At 50.4% G+C, this 15,963-nt stretch overlaps 1 protein-coding gene across 4 annotated transcripts in view; it reads right to left on the reverse strand.

Annotated features, from left to right (window-relative positions):
- The window catches only part of TIAM1 (TIAM Rac1 associated GEF 1), a 150,959-nt gene that overhangs the window by 49,487 nt on the left and 85,509 nt on the right, over positions 1–15,963 (reverse strand). For all 4 annotated transcript variants that reach the window (XM_071417920.1, XM_071417921.1, XM_071417922.1 and 1 more), the window contains 4 exons: positions 10,265–10,715; positions 7,499–7,671; positions 3,659–3,883; positions 518–703 (listed from right to left, as the gene is read on the reverse strand). In XM_071417920.1, the coding sequence (XP_071274021.1) occupies positions 518–703; positions 3,659–3,883; positions 7,499–7,671; positions 10,265–10,715 (1,035 nt within the window). The remainder of the gene's footprint in view (positions 1–517; positions 704–3,658; positions 3,884–7,498; positions 7,672–10,264; positions 10,716–15,963) is intronic.

Genomic DNA, 15,963 nt, shown 5'->3' on the forward strand with positions numbered 1-15,963 from the left:
TCAATTGAAGGCTACAGCTGACATCTACAAGACAACAGTGGAGCTCAGCTATTTCTGTGAACCTCCAGGAGTCCAAGCTGAAACTACAAGAACTTGACTCAAATTCATTTGGCAAAACATTTCCCTGTACTTTTAGGAGCTGGGCTGTTACAGTAGTTAAATTTAAACAACCATTATTTGCCACACCACAGGGAGCACATTTCCCCTCCCTTGTGGAGCATCAGGTGCTGATGACCAGAGTACTGGAATAATTGGAATAAAGTCAGATAGGCCCAAGAAGGTCTCAGCCAGCACATGCTGAGGGCTTCAGAATGGCTCCCACTGACTTCATGGGATGTGCGGATCACACCCGAATCTGTGAACACTTGAGATGACCCTGGAAGATCTGAAGACACTTGAGGTGAACAGGAAGATCTGTTTCTGGTGGAAATTCCAAAGGACACCTCCAGGACTGAGCCAGCTCTTCCCCAGCTGCTCCTCCAGCCCAGCCCAGCCCATCCCAGCCCTGCTCACTCACCAGTGCGTGGAAGGAGGAGACGGAGAAGATGCCCAGGCGGCCCATGGCCACCTTGGTGGGGCGGCTGGCGAAGGCCAGCAGGCGCTTGGGGTTGGGCAGCTCCCCGCCCTGCAGGCTGGCCAGGTAACAGCGGTACCGGAACAGGTCCATCTGGAACTGCTCCAGGTTCTGCTCCCACACGAAGATCTGCCAGGGGACACAGGGGGACAGCAGCCTGGTGAATGCCTTGCAGCAAGTCACAGTGACACACTCACAGAACCTCTGCTGGTCAGAGGGACTCTGAGATATGTACAAGCCTCTTTTCCCAGCTCAGCAGTCGAAGAAGGAGTCAGAATTCTTCTGTTCTTGCTCTCAAGATTGTTTATAATTTCTTATCTATAAAATTCTTTCTCCAACCCACTGAGGTTTGTCTGGCAGGTCAGACAGAGGAACACTGCCCACCTCAGAGGTGGTGTTATCTTTTGTACTAAAAACTATGTGTACATTATTTACCATAACTTCCCAATACCTTTCACCTATGTCAAACAGCGAGTTTCTACCTTAAACCAATCCAAAAGTCCCAACATCACCCAGAAGATGGAGGCTGGGAACAAGAAGGAAAAAGGACAAGGCGCACCCAAATTCCTCCATCTTGGGACCCGAGCCCCCGTTCTAAAAACCCCAAAAATCTATTTTTTACCCCATGACAACTAACTATTATCCTACTTAAACTTTCTTGATTTGTAATTCTTCAAATAAAGGTTGGAAATTGTTTTTTCCACGAGCTAAATCAAAGGCGTGGGGGTCTTGGGCCCTGTGCCAAGGTCTCTGAGCCCCCTGGGCAGGGGCTCAAGCCCTCCAGGGCAGCCAGAGGAATTTCCTGGGTTCCAACAACACACCTGTCACTATGATATTTTCTGAACAATCCCTCTGTTAATATTTTTTCTCTTCTGAGAAGCTGAGAAGCTTCAGAAAAGAAATGTAAACAATAACTATTTGATTGCTTTGGAGATCGTTTACTAACAGGTATATCTTTAATTAGTTTTATGTGAATTGTGTTAACTTAATGACTAATTTTAGTTCACGGGCTTTTATTATTCATTCTTTTCTAGCCTTCTGATATATATTTTCTCTATTCTTTTTAGTATAGTTTTAGTATAGCATATATAACATAACATAATATAATATAATCTATAATATAATATAATATAAATAAATAATAAATAAATAAATATAAAATATAAATAAATAAATCAGCCTTTTAAGAACACGGAGTCAAATTCTCATCTCTCACCTCGTCCTGGAAACCCTCACAACACCACGCACACGCTTTTCACCAGGGCTGATCCCACCCAACAAACCCTGATTGCTGATTTTCCCACATTCCCCTGCCCTCCCAACCCCCCAAAGGATGCAAATAGTTAAAGAGTTTTGATTAGAGATGGAAAACAACTTTCTACATTTGTGGCAAAAGTCTCCTCCTGGGACAACTGCTCCTTTGATACAATGCTAATTAACAGGATTAAATTTTCATTTTTAATTTTCTTTGTATTTCCAGGATTCTCTGCTCAGCAGTCCCTTAAGAGGCTTCTTTCATGCATCAAGAGCATCTGAAGAATCAGAAGAGCAAAGCCCACCAAACTCCAGGCACAGGGCAACCCAAATCAGCAGCCACAGCAGCAGCTTTGCTGTGAGCAACAACAGAGCTTGAAAAAGTGCCATACACTGGGGATAATTAATCTGATCAGTGGAAGAGTGCTGCAATCAGCCTATGGAAGGACTGATTTAAATAATTCAAATAGCTTATAGGAAACAGTTTCAAAGCATCCAGACAAACTCAGTTACATCAAGAGAGAGACTGCTCTGCCCTCTCACTGACTGACAGCTTTGAGCAGAGCTCTTCAGCATCTCCTTCCCCTTTCTCCCCCATTTCTCCTTCTCATGGGCTTCCAGGGGGTACAAATCCCTTTATCCCAGCCCCAGCCACTTCCCCCCATGCTTGCATTACAGGCACACTTGGCAGCCGTGGCAGGAGAGCTCCAAATGAGGGAAGCAGCAGCCATATGTCAAACTTCCCAAAATAAGGTGCTGCTGCAGCAGTGGGAGAAGCATCTGCTCGAGGCTCTCTGCTTCTGAAAGCCAGCCAGCCACGCTGTCCACTTGAAGGCAGCAGGAGAGGGCCCAGGGCAGCCAGGGATGCAGCCACAAGGTCAAGGCAGGCCCTTGTGACAAGCAGAAACCAGGCATGGCTTCCTCAGCCCAGCTGCCAGCAGGAGCAGCAGCCTCTGGCACACTTAAAGCAGCAGCAGAGTTTGTTGGTGTGTGAACAGCTGTTCCCCAAGGCATCCCCCAGCCATGGCCTGGCAGCCTCCTGCTGTCCAAATCTCCTGGAGGCCAGCAGAGAGCCTGTGCTGGACCTTGGTGGAGCAATGGTGCAGCTAAGGCAGCCAGCACAGCTCCCCTGATCCCACCTGCTCCAGGGAGCTCCCTGGAGCTCAAAGGCCTTAAACCCTCACTAGGGACTTTTTATCAGAATTCAGGACATCCCTCTGGCTGTCCTGGATTGCCTGAACCCCTGTCAGGGGGCTCAGAGACCATGGCACAGAGCCCAAGACCCCTGTGACTTTGAGTATGACCCATGGAAAAAATTACTAACCTTATATGAGGATCTGCAAGCCAGGAAAGTCTAAGCAGAATAATAATTATGGGGTGAAAAATAGATCTTTGGGGTTTTTAGCATGCAGGTTCAGGAGGCAAGATGGAGGAATCTGGGCATGTCCGGCCTTTCTCCTTCTTCTGCTTGGCCTCCATCTTCTGCTGTGATGGTGCCACTTTTGGATTGGTTTAAGGTAGAAGCTCACTGTCTAACACAGGTGATAGGTATTGGGAAGTCATTAAATAGTGTAAATATTGTACATGCAGTTTTTAGTATAAAAAGATAACACCACCCGAAGGGCAGCCAGTGTGCCTCAACCTGACCTGCTGAACAGACCTTGGCAGGCCAGAGAAAGAATTTTATAGACAAGAAGCAATAAACAACCCTGAGAGCGAGAACTGAAGAGTTCTGACTCCTTCTCTGACCACTGGGCTGGGAAAAGAGACTTCCTAACACATCTCAGGGTCACTCTGAGCAGCAGAAGCCCCAAGAACTTTTGACTTTACCTGATCCAGTATAGTCTTCTTCTTCTTGGAGTCTGTGACTGAGGAGAGCTGCATTTCCCCCATCTTCTTCATCTTCTCGTCCATGTCGATCTTCTGCTCCAGCTTCTTGATCTCGGTCTTGAGCAGCTTGAGGGTGTCCTCCTTGTGGTGCTGCCGCGCCACGGCGGTGGCGCAGGCCGAGTGGATGGCCGTGATCCAGTTCTCCAGCTCCGTCTGGCTGCACGTCTGCCCGGGGCAAAGGAAGGGGACAGAACTCAGCACCCTCCTCCAAAGCCATGGCAGATTAACAGGCAACTCCAAGCAGTGCAACTCTGCCTTTGATCTCGAGATTCAAGCCTTAAATCCACTTACGTACCCCCATCATCCCTAAGCAGGCCTTGGAATTACACCTCTATCTGAGCTTTGCAGCTGGGGGGGCTTCCCAGCAAGGCCTCAGCAATCACCTCCCTGGCCATCATCATTTCTACCTTGAAATTTAACCAAGATTCCTAAACTCCAGCCCCTTAAGGCAGGGAATGCACCACTGCTGTGCTCTTCCTAGGATGGAGAGCTTTTCTGGCATGCAGCAGTTAATAATAAATTAATGGCAGAAAATGTGACCATGAGAAGTATGAGTAGCTTTATGGTGGCGCACAGACAAACAGCTTTCTGTTTCTGAAGGTCCTAAAGCACTCTGAGGACACCCCTGTTAACATTAAAGGCAGGCTCATCCTTGTTTCACAGCTCTGGCACTGTCCCTTCCCAAGCATGGATATGGCAGTCTGGGGAAAGGGAACATTTCTCCTTGCTCGAAGTGCCCAAGGCCAGGCTGGACAGGCCTTGGAACAACCTGGAAGAGTGGAAGGTGTTCCAACCCATGGCAGGGTGTGGAACTGAATAATCTTTAATGTTCCTTCCAGCCCAAACCACTCCATGAGACACCAGGCTGGAGCATGGGACACCAGTACTTCTTTCTGGAAGAGAACTATTCTGATTAGAGCCTTTTGACACACAAAGAAGAATCTTTCCAGATTCTTCTTTCCAGATTTTCAAAATAAAAAGTCAATCTAAGGCCTTTTACTAAACTCCATTCTATTTTACAGCAGGTCATGAAACAAACTTTCCAGGCAGCTCAGGGCTGCAGAAGACTTTGTGTGAGTGTCAGCCTGTGGCAATAATCACACTGGTATTTGGCTGGAAAAGCAGCAAGGTGCCAAACCACCTTGTTCTAATTAAACCTTCTGATGATGCCTGATCTATTAATAGACAGCCCAGCACGACTCCTCCATTTGCTGGAGAAGATGAGGAAGGTCATCCTCGCTGAGGTGACAACCAACAGCCAAGGATGAAGCTAAGGAGAGCTTCCCAGCTGGGCCTCACACTGGTGCTCCCAAACTTTGGTGGCACAGGTGTGTCCCAGAATGGCACCACTTCCCTCACTCGGGCTGTAAGCCCTAAGCAGAAGCAGGATCTGCTACAGAAGAACTGACCTCCTCCTTCCTGTCACCATCATGTTTTCTGAAAAATACCTTCCCCAGGATTTCTGCTCCTGGGAAGCAGAGAAGCCTCAGAGAAAAATGAAAACAATAATGATCTGATGGCTTCTCCTGTGTTTTGCTGCTTTGGAATGTGGTTTGGACATTGTTTACTAACAGATCATTGTTTCATGGGAATTGTTTTAACTTAATGACCAATCACAGTCAGGCTGTGTCAAGGCTCTGGGAAGAGTCACGAGTTTTTCATTATTATCTTTTAACCTTCTGTCTGTATCTTTCTCTATTCTTTAGTACAGTTTAGTACAGTATTCTTTAATATAATATAAGTACATAAAATAATAAATCAGCCTTCCAAGAACATGGAGCCAGATTCATCATTCCACCCAACGATGGGGGACCCAGAAAATAGCACACCTTCCCAAAGCCCCTGCCTTCAGCTGGCACTGCCCACAGGCTGTGGCTGAAGGTGGCCAGGCTCTGCCCAGGCTGTAGCACCAGCAAGCTCCCTCGGCACTGCTGAGGACACTGGGAGATGTCTCTGGGTGCACTGCAGTGGGCAGGCTCCTCACAAGGTGCCCAGGGGGTGTGGGATCACCACCAGCCCTGTTTTCCCTTGCACAGCACAGAAAGAGCCTGCTCAGGGCTGTGCCTTTCCCTGCCAAGCCCTGCTCCAGCTCTGTGCTGGCACACACAGCCAAGGGCCACTGCTCTGAGGGCATCCCCTCCTTCTCCCCTGCTTCCCTGGCAGAAGGGACACATCACAGAACACTTCTGGCAATAGAAATGACTGGGTTTTGCTTGGAAAGGCTGACTTTTGCTTCCTCCCTACACAAAAACCTACCTGTGGCACAATGACACCGGGCTCTGGGGGGATAAGCTTTGGGGTAAGTCTGGGAGCCCACAAGAAAAATACAGAGGTGTTCTTGGTAAGAATGTGGAGGGACAGGACACAGGGAATGGCTTTCCACTGCCAGTGGGATATTGAGAAGGAATTCCTCCCTGTGAGGGTGGGCAGGCCCTAGCTCAGGGTCCCCAGAGCAGCTGTGGCTGCCCCTGGATCTCTGGAAATGTCCAAGGCCAGGTTGGACAAGTCTTGGAGCAGCCTGGGACAGTGGAAGATGTGCCTGCGTGGCAGGAGGTGGAGCAAGGTAATCTTTAAGGTCCCCTCCAACCCAGGCCATTCTGTGGCTCTGTGATCCCCTCTCACCTGGAGGAAGGTCTCCAGGTGCCAAAATACTCATCCCCTTCCCAGAGAAAACGTCAAGGAGAGAGGGGCAGGGCAGTACTACAGAAGGAAAAATCCCATTGGGGTGGCAGGGAAGTTGGTCCACAAAAAAAGATGGGTTTTTTCAGTCAGACACTCAGTCCCTCCAGGATTTAGAATGGCTTTTCTTTTTGCACCAGTTTGAGAACCCAGCCCTTTGCAAGGACAGCTGCAAGGACCTACAACACTGTATAAATTCAGTTTTTTCATCTGGAATATAAGGGAGTGATGATGTTGGGACACATCCTACTCCAGAGTAGCTTCTGGTTTAAGGAGGCAAGAAACTGCATTGTAATTGGAAAGAGAAATAAAGGGATTCCTCCAATGAAGAAAACTGATCCACAAGTGGAGGAAATGCACCCACCTCAGCACGTGCTGCCAACTGCAAATAACAGAATGTCACACCCTGCTTACTGCCAACCTCACATAAGAAAGGGGATGACAACCTAAAAATCACTCAGGGAAGCAGTGGTTACCAAATGGCAGAAATCTTTTCAAGTGAAACACATCAACTAATCTGTGGTCTTTGATGTAAGTCCTGGGATTTGGGTTTTTTTTCACATGCACCCAGCGAAATGGAGACATTTCTATTTCCTGATTAAAGAACCAAACCCTGCACTTCCAGTCTCCTCTGGGGTAGCAGCAAGGTGTGTGAACAAGGGACAGCTGAATTCTGCAGCCCCTCTGGGAGAGCACTGCAGATCCAGACGTCCCCTTGCACTTCCAGCTGCTCCTGGTCTTGTCAGCCCCTCGAGCACTCTCCCCTGACACAGAGACTGGCACAGCACTTGTAGTGCCCAGCTGGGTGTCCTGTGGGGTGACTGGTTTGGTCTGTGTGCTCTAAGCATGCTGCCCAAGCAGTTTTTACAGGGATGCAGGAGCGTTTCTTCATTCTTTGCTCCAGCCATCCGCACAAGGAAGGTCCAGCCAGTTATTAAAAAAGCAGATTTGACACTGATCATGTTCAGCTCATGAACCTCCCCTAGTGCTACCAAGGGAAAATCCCAAACCTCCTGCAGCCAGCAGGATTTCCCACCCCTCTCAAGCAGAGCTAGATGCCCTCCTCGCTGGGAGACACAAAAAGGCTTTGCAGAAGCCAACCTGGAAGAGGAAAGCGTCGCCAAGGGAGTTGCTGAGGCAGAAGACAAAGTCCTTTTTGGGGTGCTCGGGCACAGCCTGCACGATGCTGTTCTCCACCCAGACCGCGTGCTTGGGGATGCTGTTGTGGTCGATGCCAGACCTGCCGTCCGTCTCGTAGAAGAACAACGTGCAGCCTGCAGGAGACAGGGAGCAGCACGTTCAAATATTCTGCTGGTTTCAGTGCCAGGCAGGCACACCACGAGCTGCAGGGCACTGTGAGCCCTGACCCCCGGCTGTTCTGTTCACCCTGAGCTTTGTTCTCCCTAGGATTGCCAAAACAGAAAGTCATGGGCAGTGAAATACATTCCCAGATGAGAAACAGCGTAAGAAATCCCAAATTTGGGGTTGTCCATGGCCACCCCATCACACAGGGGAGAGATCCTGGTCCCCTGAGGGTGTCAGCCAGCTGTGAGCCAGCCCTGAGAGCAGACAGACCCCCGGGCATGGCCCAGCCTCAGCCTCTGCTGCTGCAGTCCCCCCAAGGCAAAGATCAAGCCATTTAATTACTGCATGCAGACAGGAACTGGAATTAAAATGGGCTGGGATGAGCTGTGCTTGCTGAAAGACTGATGGACAAAAAAACTCAGCTGGGGCCAGCCAACAACCTGCTCGGTGTTACAAAATAGTCTTTACAATCCTCCCGGGGAAGGAAAACAAAGTGCAAAGCGAGGGTGCAATTTGGGAGATTCCAAAAGAAAAGGGTCTCCTCCTCTCCCACCTTCCCACACTATCTCCAGCTGCTTACAGGCACATAGTTGCTGTGTCACTGGGAAGGGATGCTCTGGTCACTGGAAAGGGATGCTCCAGCCTCCCAGAAAACAATTTGCAGCCAAACAATGGCAGCTGTTGACTTCAAAGCCCCGGTTAAACACTGCCAGTATCACAAGGCACAGCAATCCGAGGAGTTAACACTCCACTTGAGCCAAAGCACTTCAAAACAACATCGCTCCCCTGCTCATCCTTCCCCTTTCTTCTCCCAGATGGCCCTTTGTTTGCAGCCCCTCACAGCAAGACCTTCCTGCCCCCTCCCTGGAGACCAGGGCTGCCCCTCACCTCCCTTCCCCTCTCCCCCTTCCCCAGCTCTCCAGCCACCCCAAGGAAGAGCTGGCTCCAAACTTTGCTGTTGGCTTTAAAATAGCGCTGCAAATTAAAAATAAACATAAAATAAAAATAAATAAAAGTGCTCTAGGAAGAGCTCTCTGTGGGGAGGGCAGGGTTTGACCACGCTGAGCCTTCTGGGTAACCCCACCTAAAGCAGGAGACATGGCTCTGGCCACAGCACAGGAGAGGGAGGCCAGTCCCAAAGCTGTGGCTTCCCATTTCCCTGCTGATGAAGCACATGGAGATGAGTTTATGAGTTCCTGCTCAGCAACAATCCAGAGAGAAGGGGGTCTGTGGCCCGGGCAGCTGAGGAGGGAGCAGGGCAGCTGGGTGCCCAGCACGGGGTGGGTGACACAGCCAGAGCCACATGCCAGCCTTGGTGACCAACCACAGCTTCCTGTCCACCCTGCAGACGTGCTGCAACCCTGAGTATTTGTACTCATGCGGCACCTCCTGGGGAAGGAGAGGTACAGGAGGGGTGCAGAGCATGGCAGAGCCCCTGTGTGCACACCAGCAGCCACTGTCACCACCAACAGCCCCCCACCCTGCAGGGGTACACAGGTATTCACTCAGCTGTCAGCAAGCCATGGACACCTTCTCCAAGGGAACACCCAGTGCCCAGGGAGGTGCCAGCAGGCTCCAAGCAAGGCATGAACCCCACTGCTGGGCCTGGGGGTGCCTACACACATGCCAGCACTGAGCACATCAGCAACCACCACGTAAAACCTCTGGAGAACAGCAGGGCCACCTCCGCACACCTCATATCAACAGCAGCTTCTTTTAGGAGTCCAGGCCCCTGGTTTGGCCACCCCACTGGACACATCCCTGCCCACTCTCCCTGTACCTCTCAGTGACATCCAGTGTGGCAGCAGCTCTCTGGCCAGAGAGCAGGAACAGGCCTTCCCAGGCATTTTCCCTGGGAAAGGCTGCAAGAAGCTGTGAGAAAGCTCAGAGAAAGAATTAAAACAATTCTTATCCCCACTTGCTGCACCTCTTGCTAGGAAAATGTGGAATGTGCTACGGAGATTTGTCTACCAAAGGGTGGTGTTTGGTTGGTAGACCAATGAGGTCCAAGCTGTATCCATCAGGCTGGAAGGGGTTATGGGTTTCTTAAGAGTATAGGATGAAGATAGCATAGAAGAATAAAGGAATGGTTCAGCCTTCTGCATCATGGACTCAGCGCTAATTACACCTGTGTCAGGGGGACACCTGAGGTGACAAGTGGTGACCCCGACGTGATGCATCAATCACCCCTTCATGAAGTCACTCGACAGCCCAGAGTGCCCACCTGGGCACACCCCTGCCCCTCTCAGTGACACCCAGAGCACCCACCTGGGCACACCCCTGCCCCTCTCAGTGACACCCAGAGCACCCACCTGGGCACACCCCTGCCCCTCTCAGTGACACCCAGAGCACCCACCTGGGCACACCCCTGCCCCTCTCAGTGACACCCAGAGCACCCACCTGGGCACACCCCTGCCCCTCTCAGTGACACCCAGAGCACCCACCTGGGCACACCCCTGCCCCTCTCAGTGACAGCCAGAGCACCCACCTGGGCACACCCCTGCCCCTCTCAGTGACACCCACAGTGCCCACTGGACACAGCCCTGCCCGCCATCCCCGCACCTTTCAGCGACACCCAGTAGTGTTTCCACTTCCTGCGCGTGGCCGACTCCACCTTCTTGTTCTTCTTGTGCACCAGGAAGTTTTTGACGGCCAGGGCCCCGGCCTTGCGCACGGTGCCCTGCGCGGCGCTCAGCAGGATGTCGGACTGCCCGGGCGAGCTGAGCGTGCCGCTGCTCTGCTCGTCGCTCAGCGCCGAGCCCGCCTCCTCCAGCTGCTCGCTGTTGGCCGTGCTCATCTCCAGCTCGCGGCGGAAGTTCTCGTAGACGCCCTGGCGCAGCCCGTCGCCGCCCGCCGAGCTGCTGCCGCTGTCGCTGCCCACGAAGGCGCGCCCGGCGGGCGGCGAGTAGCTGGCCGTGGTGGCGTTGGAGCGCCGCGACAGCAGCTCCGTGTCCGTGGCCGCGCCCTCGATGCCGCTGTCCGTGAACTCGCTGCCCTCGCCCGCGTTGACGTCCTGCGAGGGAGAGAGACACAGGGTAAGGGAGAGTCTGGCCAAGAGCCTGGGTGTGACCGTGCTCACAGTGGTCCGAGGATGAGGGAAGAGACGAAGATCTGACTCCATCTTTCAGAAGGCTGATTTATTATTTTATGACATATATTACATTAAAACTATACTAAAAGAAGAAAGGATTTCATCAGAAGGCCAGCTAAGAATAGAAAAAGAAGGAATGAATAACAAAGGCTTGTATCTCAGAGAGTCTAAGCCAGCTGGCTGTGATTGGCCATTAACTAGAAACAATCCCAGATGCACCTGTTGCATTCCACAGCAGCAGATAACCATTGCTTACATTTTGTTCCTGAGGCCCCTCAGTTCTCAGGAGGAAAAATCCTAAGGAAAGGATTTTTCAGAAAATATCATGGCTACATCTGAGTGCACCACGGTTTTCACGCCTCCATTTTTGCTGGCGATGAAAATGCCTCATCTCCTTTCATCCCTAGGGCAAACAACTGGAGGAAAAGGTGACAAACAGGCACTGTCCACCTTGGAGAGAAGGGTGAAACTGCCCCATGCATTTCCCTCCAGCTTCACTGTGCTTTCAACATTTAACATCTCACAGCTCCAGGGCTGTACCGTACTGGTGGGGCTGTACACCAATAAATATAGTAAGTTATTATAATGGAGTTAATCACTTAAAATCAGGCTTTGTTAAAAATATACAAACTAAAAAACAAACAAAATAAAAGACTTTTTTCTTCTTAGACCCTAAGCACGTGGGTATGTTACATCCAGCCTAACAATGACACCTGACTGCTGCAGGAGTCCCTGCGGGTCCACACTTTGCCTTTGGGGTATCAAAGGCAAAATTCCTCCCTTCTGGAGACAAACAGCTGGAGGAAAAGGTGTGGTATATTTCCAAGAGGGTGGAGGCAGAGCTTCCAGCACAGGTTAGCAAAGACCAGTCCCACGCGCACCGCTCCAGGTGGTGCCTCCACAGCCACCAATTTGGCAATTTGGAATCTGAGATGCAGCATCATCTGTTTACATTAAGCCAAGTTAACAGTGCTAAAGGTTTTGCAAAGGGAGAACATATGGTAGCAAAAACTGGCAGTGTCGAGAAAAGCAGCGCCCAACCTACGCGTTTTGAGGAGAAAACATTGATATTGTGCATTCACACCTACAGCTGAAGATACATTTCAGACACCCCAAGGCCGACCTTTGAGAATTATGTAACCAAAAAGGCTCTTGGTTTTTTTTCCTTCCTGACAGGTTAATGTGGCTGAAATTATTTCTGTTCTCATCACAAACTGTAATGATGGGCCATGTGATATTCCCCACCAAATCCCACAGACCCTTCCTGGTCTCCAAGAACTTGAAGTGCAAGGATCAGAAGAGACAAAAATACAGCAAATTTGAGCAAGACGGGAGAAAATCCCACTGAATTGGGGTTTTGAAGGCTGTGACTCAGCTGGCCCCTGCTACAAGGCTAATCCCCCCAGGGGGATGCCCACCACCACCTCGGTATCTACAGGCATCTGTGGCAGATTTTAGAGGACAAACAAAGGCCAAACTCTGTAAATATTTTAGGTATTTGAGTGAAGAGGATGCAAAGAAGCGAAAAATATGGCCAAAACCAATTTTGGGTTGGAATTTCAATTTTGAAGGAATTTCAACCTCTACCTCTCCTGCAAGAGCAGCTAGCTCTTGATTCACAAGTTAAAAAAAAATTTAAAAAAAGATGAGTCTCTGAAAAGAGGTAGCAGAATGGAGTATTTATTTTGAGAGAAAACAAGCTTCCAGATGTTGGTTCAAGCACCAGTTTTCTTTGTATCCAAGAGCAGTTCTGTGGAAACAAAGAAACCCTCCCGCAGCTCTGTGTGAATCCATCCTCCTGTGGAGCTAGGAGAGCTGAGGGGCAGGGCAGGGGCTGACTAACTTTCCAGGCATTAATTTGCAATGGATGGGCCCGTTCTTTACAAACACGGCTTCCCAAGGGACACTTGGAGTCCAGCTGGAAGAACAAGCACTTCCTTCCCTGCTGGATGAGCACAGCTCTGCTGGTCCAGCTGGTTACTGAATGCAGACAGGCTGCTCTGGCCAGGCCAGGCTTGCTGTGCTGCTCCACGTGTGAATGAGCTGAGCAGGCTTTCCTGGAAGCACTGCCCTGTCCCCACCCAGAGCAGCCTCCACAGCCACACGTGCATCCTGCTGCCCCAATGCTCTTGGTTTTGGGAAGCCAGTTACCGTCACACTGACAGGCAACAGGTTCAGAATGGATTTTGGGAAGGGATTGTTCCCTGTGAGGGTGTAAAGCCCTGGCACAGGGTGCCCAGAGCAGCTGTGGCTGCCCCTGGATCCCTGGCAGTGCCCAAGGCCAGGCTGTACAGGGCTTGGAGCAACCTAGGACACTGAAAGCTGTCCCTGCCCATGGCAGAGGTGGCACTGGCTGGGCTTTAAAGTCCCTTCCACCCATCAATCCTGTGATTCCATCATTCTACGCTCTACAACAATGTAGTTAGTTCCAAAATCTTAGCCAATTAAATTTTACTAAGCATATCTCATGCTCTAGTTAAAATGAGTTGATTCAAGAAAACAAAGAACTACTAGAATAGACCACAAACTTGAGGGAGATAGGATTTGTCAGACTACAGCCTGTTCAGATGACCTTGGTGAGACATTGTTTTAACTGCCTCAGTTTCCCTGTCAATAAATGGGGCTTATACTCTGTAACTAATGTATGAGCATATCAGCTTTTAAAAAAAAGTAACTTATAAAAAAACCTCAAGGATGGAGCACTCAGAGTAAATATATACGTTATACTTGCTCATAAGGTTAAACTGTAGCACATTTTGCAAAGACCTCCACAATCTTTACCACAATGCAAGTGACAGGCTGGACTCAAAAGATCTTTTAAGTGTAATGCTACAGCCCTGCTCCTAATCCCCCTCTGCTCCCTGCACTCCCCTTTCCACTCCTCAAGAGCCCTTACCAAAGGCTTGTGGGCAGCCCCCTGAAGGCTTTGGCAGGAGGAGGGTCTGAGCAGACAAAGGTGGGAGCAGTTCCGAGCCCAGAGCTGCCAGCACTGCTCTGCTCCGAGTTATCAAACGTGGTGTGGAGGGAGCCTTGTGTGCCCCAAAAGGAGATCAGGGCTGGGCTTAGGAGGGTTCAGGGCTGGGGTTAGCAGGGTTCAGGGCATTCTCAGAGGTCTCTGCTTCTGAGCTCCTGCTGCAATACCAGCTCACTCCCATCCGAGGGGAGGGAAAGCCCGGGAGCCTCGCAGCGCTGCACTGAACACACTCAGCCCAGGGTTCTGCACAAAGCACACACAGCTTTAATGCTGCCATCCCACAGAAATCTGCTGGGAATGAGGGAGGAACAGTGCCAGGCCAGGAACAAACCATAGCAGCACAGGCTCGACTGAAGGTCACGCTGTGGACAGCAGGGAGAAAGGCACGTGCAGAGCAGGGGCTGAGGAAAGGAAGGGAATGGGCTCTGGGACTGTGCTGGGGTGGGGAGATGTGGGAAGCAGCAGCAGAGCTCCCACTGGGATCTGGATCCCTGGCAGGGCCCAAGGGCTTGGAGGAGCAGCACCACGGGTGTCCCTGAGGGGCCCAGGGGCTGTGGAAGGAGGCTGAGCACACAGTGCTGAAGGGAGAGAGGAGGGAGCGGCGCCCGGTGCCACAGAGATCAGCCCTGGAATGAGGAGCACAGCCGGGCTGAATGGGGCCATTGTCACCAACAAGGCCACGTGCCAGGGCAGCCCTAGGAGCATCCCAGTGCAATGAAGTGGAATGAGTTATCACAACCCCATCAAGTGAACCAAGTGGGTAAATAAAGTGCTACTGCAAGCATTAGCTACCCACTTAAACACGGGGTTGTTTCTTCACATCAACACGGGGTTTCAGGCAAAACAAGCAAAACAAGGCAGTGGGGAATAGAGCTGTAATGCAAAAGCTACATCAGGCTAATGTACCTGGGTGCTGTAGCTTTGGCACATGCTCACGTGGTACTCATACCTCTGCATGTCTGCTGCAGCCAGATCTGGTAAATAATTCAAGCTAAACTTAAAAGAGAAACAGAGAAAAACCTCTTTGCTTTAGGAAAAATGTCTACATTCAACTAGCAAAAATCAGGGGAGGAGCTTTGGGACAGGTTCCAAGTGTCCCCGTGTTGAACATACCTGGTACTGGCCTCTGCTGGAAGAAAGCACAGGATGGGACAAGCCCTGCCCAGCTCTGGCTCATGACTGGGCACACTCTGAGCGCCTGCAGGAGCTGCAGTTCCCACCACCAGCCCTGCCACAGACACTGTGACAGGCCTGGGTGAATCACCTCCTCCTGCCCCACCAGCAGCACTGATTCATGGGCACTTGGGGCTGCTTCAGTAGGAAAAACCTTACTTCCATAAATATATAAACTTGTCCTCATGGTTAAAACTCCCTTCTGAATGAACCATGAAATTAAAAGTCCAGCTGAGGGTTTTCCTGGGAAGGGGCTCCCTCCAAGCCAGTGCATGTCCTTTGTTCCCTGTCCTGTTGAGCAAGAGAGCAATCAGATGCTCACACTCAGCAAGAGTGATTGCACACAACCTGTCTGGCTGCTCCTGAGGCAAGCAACACGGAATACATTTCAAATGGGCCAGCAGCCTGATGGTTTGCATGCTTTTATCTGACTGCTGTCCCTTTGAAGCTCCTCTGTGGAGAAAGATTGGCCTGATAAGTGTTTTTCCTTTCTTTTCAGTACTGACTCTGCCATCATTTGATGGTCAAGGTATGGCTGGCTGCAAATCCAAACTGAATTCTTTCTCCACAGTCACATCGAGGAGCAAAGATAAATCATATATCATGAAACCTGAGTGGGAGAAATGGTTTGATTCCTACTTCTGTGCACTCAGTGCACTGGGGCAGCAGCTCTTGAGATGCCTGAAAGAGTCAAAATTTTTAAAAAGTTCAATTTAGAAAAAAACAAAATAAACAAATCCTTCCATGTGCCATTAAAAGCTGCTCAGGGTAATTTAATAAGCAAGCAGGTTTGGGTCATGGGTTTCTGAAATCAAATTTGCTCCTGACAAAAAGGGACTAGCCCAGAGCTCCAGATACTCCTCCTGGCAATGAACTCCAGCCTTATGATGAAAGGATGAATCACAGGCACAGGTGTCTGGGCAGTAATCCCTGGGAAAGTCTCAGGGCTAAGCTGTCACCTCAGCTCTAGGCACCAGGCTTGGCAGCACTTTTGGCTCACCGATTCCCCAGATGTTTTCCAGC

This window comes from Agelaius tricolor, unplaced genomic scaffold (genome assembly GCF_023055355.1).
Source record: "Agelaius tricolor isolate 1412-34295 unplaced genomic scaffold, bAgeTri1.0.p SCAF_71, whole genome shotgun sequence".
Taxonomy (NCBI): Eukaryota; Metazoa; Chordata; class Aves; order Passeriformes; family Icteridae; genus Agelaius; species Agelaius tricolor.